The sequence below is a fragment of the Zerene cesonia genome, chromosome 6, assembly GCF_012273895.1.
Source record: "Zerene cesonia ecotype Mississippi chromosome 6, Zerene_cesonia_1.1, whole genome shotgun sequence".
In the NCBI taxonomy this organism is placed as follows: Eukaryota; Metazoa; Arthropoda; class Insecta; order Lepidoptera; family Pieridae; genus Zerene; species Zerene cesonia.
Genome location: NC_052107.1, coordinates 6,409,717 through 6,412,771, shown reverse-complemented (window position 1 = coordinate 6,412,771; position 3,055 = coordinate 6,409,717). Strand labels below are relative to the sequence as shown.

Sequence of the window (3,055 nt, the reverse complement as noted above, 5' to 3'; positions counted from 1 at the left end):
AAGATTTTCTCAAAGGCCGGCAACACACTCGCGATGCCCCTAACATCGCAAGTGCTTATGGGCGGCGGGCGTCACTTTCATCAGGTGACCCGCCTGCTCGTTTGCCTGCCTAGGCGATAAAAAAAAAAAAAACCTACGGCACAAATAACTGATTCGTTACCTAACAACGCAGGCGGTCTCGCAAGCAGGTCCCTCGCGAGGCTGGCTCCGAGCGCGCACGCATCCCGCGCGTGCCCGTGCGCGTGCAGCCCCTCCGCGCGCGCGAACTGTACCTCCCAGCCGCACTCCCAGCTCGCGCCGCTGCCGCCCGCGCCTAGACCCGAGCCCCCTTGCTGCAAGTCGATTAAATTGACAATCGCTATTAGCATAAAAAAGACTAATAAAATATAAAATAATTTATTACATGTATCAGAATGATTAAAATAGTGACGAACGGTAAAAAATGACTTTTTTATCTTACTGTATACAAATGTATATAAATAGTGAAGGTTTTGATGACATAAAATATAATCGTACTTATGCCAAGTGAAATATGTTAATTACAGATATATTATGTATACATAGATTGTTGAAAATATATACTTTCAACATTCATATAACAATTATTACCGTTTTTTTTATAGGGGCTAGAAAAATAAACTCAATAGTTTACAACATCCACTCCCAAACCTGAACCCTATACCAGCAAACATGAGCCGCACTCACCCCGTTCATCAGAGCCACGCCTCCGTCCGCGATCCGCCTGGCAGCGTTCGCGTCGTAGTAGTACAGGTGGCACTCGTCGTCCGACACGGAGTCGTCCCGCGGCTGGCGCGCGTCGTCCGACGAGCCCTGCGGCGAGGTGGAGTCCTGCGAGTCCGTGTCGCCGCCGTCCGCGCCGCTCACCTGCATCTCCTCCTCGTTCTCGCAGAAACCTGCGTTTTTAACTAGCTTTTATTAGCTTCGCTTGTATAGTTATCTATAATCGACTCTTTAAATCTATTGCGCCCCAGTTTAAATGGAAAAAATTGTACACATCAAGGGGCAGTTACAATATATGACAATGCAATGAAGTTCTGAATCTATTCAGTATGTGACAATGCAATAAATTCATGAATCTATTATTATCGCTTTATATTAAGCATCAACGTTCTTAAATAATTTATTTCCTTATGTATACTCTGTATAAATAATTTTGTATATTCTATCATTGAAGCTTGTTTTTTATATTGATTCATTTTCAAAAACATTTGTTAACATTATAATAAAATAAGTCCATAATAAAAGTTAATTTTCATCACCTTCAGAAGAGACGCTAGAATGGTTTCCATCACTCGGGCCTGCATCACGAACTGGCTCACCAACACCATCTCCCGGTCCACAAGCCTAAATAAGTTAAAAACCATGTCAACTTCTTCAGCTTATTTACACAAATTACATAATATTTATTTTATTGAATCTCGTTGTTTAAAGTATTATTTTATTAGTAAGTATTCTTTTTACGTTGTACTTACATTGTTTAAATCTGAAATAACATTCTAAAAAAATTGGCATATAATTTTTTTTATTTAACTTTTTTTTTAATTTTCTAATTAACTAGAGCCCTCATCAAAGAAACAGCAATCAAAAATGCATCCAAACCTTGTAGAATAGAGATTGGATGTGTGAAATTAGCAATGATGAACATTCATAGCAGTCTATGTAAATATCCTTCTTGATAACATATTTTTTATATGTAAAAACTTACCTCATTAGAGGGTCCAGCTATTGCCAGATCTACATTGATGCGACTAGTTCTATTGACTAGTGTACGATGACCTTGCATCGACGAATCTGGGTTAGTCAGTCGATAACTAAGTGACATCTCATTATTAAGTACAGCTTTTGATGAATTAACCTGAAAAAATGCAAGTGAAGTTACAGATAAAGAAATTTTTATTTGCTTTAGTTTATCTCTTCAATTTTTTTATATGCAACCGTTCTACGTAACTTGAAACTGACAAAATTTCAAAAATTTTGGTATATATGTATGTGGATATTATGTTGTGGGTTATTCATTTGTGAATTTTATTGATTATGTCTCTTGTTTACTGTTTATGTCCCAAATAAAGAAAATAAAAAATCTCGAAGTTTCGTAAAATCATGCAATCATTCATGTAATCATGTAAATTTATTTATAATAGATTTTTTAGATCAATATATTTTAAAAATTTATTAAAAAACAAAACTAACCTGGTGTACACTATCGATTTGCTTATCAGAATGTCTGAATATAGTGAACGGACTATGGTACAACGGATTCAAATCCTTTGTATAAGTAACGCCGGCGATCTGGTAGTCATCCCACTCAAGAAAACAAGCCTCCATGGCTGGGTTGAAACCTGGGAACACTTCGTTCTCGCTAATGCCGTTGATAAATGGCGGGTGCGAGTGGGTGCGCCCGTGGCGGGGGTGAGACGAGTTGATGTGATTGTTTCGATTCTTTGCAACCTGGAAAAAAATGTATCGATAAGAATAGATACAATAATACCCCGCTATAAATGAAGTGAGACATGTCATGTTTACTTTAAGGTTTTGTTATTTCATATAAATGGATATTAATTATTCACAATATGATTCAATAACATTAAGTGAATTTTACAGTAGAATATCTAGTTTAGATTCTATATAACATTAAATTAAGATATATGTTTCGCTCAAATGTCATCAAGGAACTGTTGTTGTATATTATGCATGTATATACTATATACTTTGTGTGTATTATGCATGTATGATATTTGTAGTTACTAATTCATACCTTATCCAAAACCTTCATATGCCATTGAGTGAACTGTTCATGTAGTGTATCTCTCTCGTGCGGCGCCAAACCAGGATTCAAAGCAGCGAGACGCCACAGGACAACCACCTTATAAAATGCGAATATTTAATTAAAAGAAGATACTAATATATTTTCCAATGAAAAATTGTAATGAAATAATAAATTCGTCAATCAGTCATCATAATCATAAATCATATCATCATATATCATAATCATAATCATATCATATCATAAATTTTATAAATGCGAAAGTTTGTA

General features: G+C 36.2%; 1 protein-coding gene across 1 annotated transcript in view; it reads right to left on the bottom strand.

Annotated features, from left to right (window-relative positions):
- The window catches only part of LOC119840622 (zinc finger SWIM domain-containing protein 8-like), a 67,071-nt gene that overhangs the window by 246 nt on the left and 63,770 nt on the right, over positions 1-3,055 (bottom strand). The window contains exons 7-12 of the mRNA XM_038367309.1: positions 2,777-2,884; positions 2,212-2,469; positions 1,727-1,876; positions 1,281-1,365; positions 706-914; positions 138-332 (exon numbers count right to left, since the gene is read on the bottom strand). Coding sequence (XP_038223237.1) covers positions 138-332; positions 706-914; positions 1,281-1,365; positions 1,727-1,876; positions 2,212-2,469; positions 2,777-2,884 — 1,005 coding nt within the window. The remainder of the gene's footprint in view (positions 1-137; positions 333-705; positions 915-1,280; positions 1,366-1,726; positions 1,877-2,211; positions 2,470-2,776; positions 2,885-3,055) is intronic.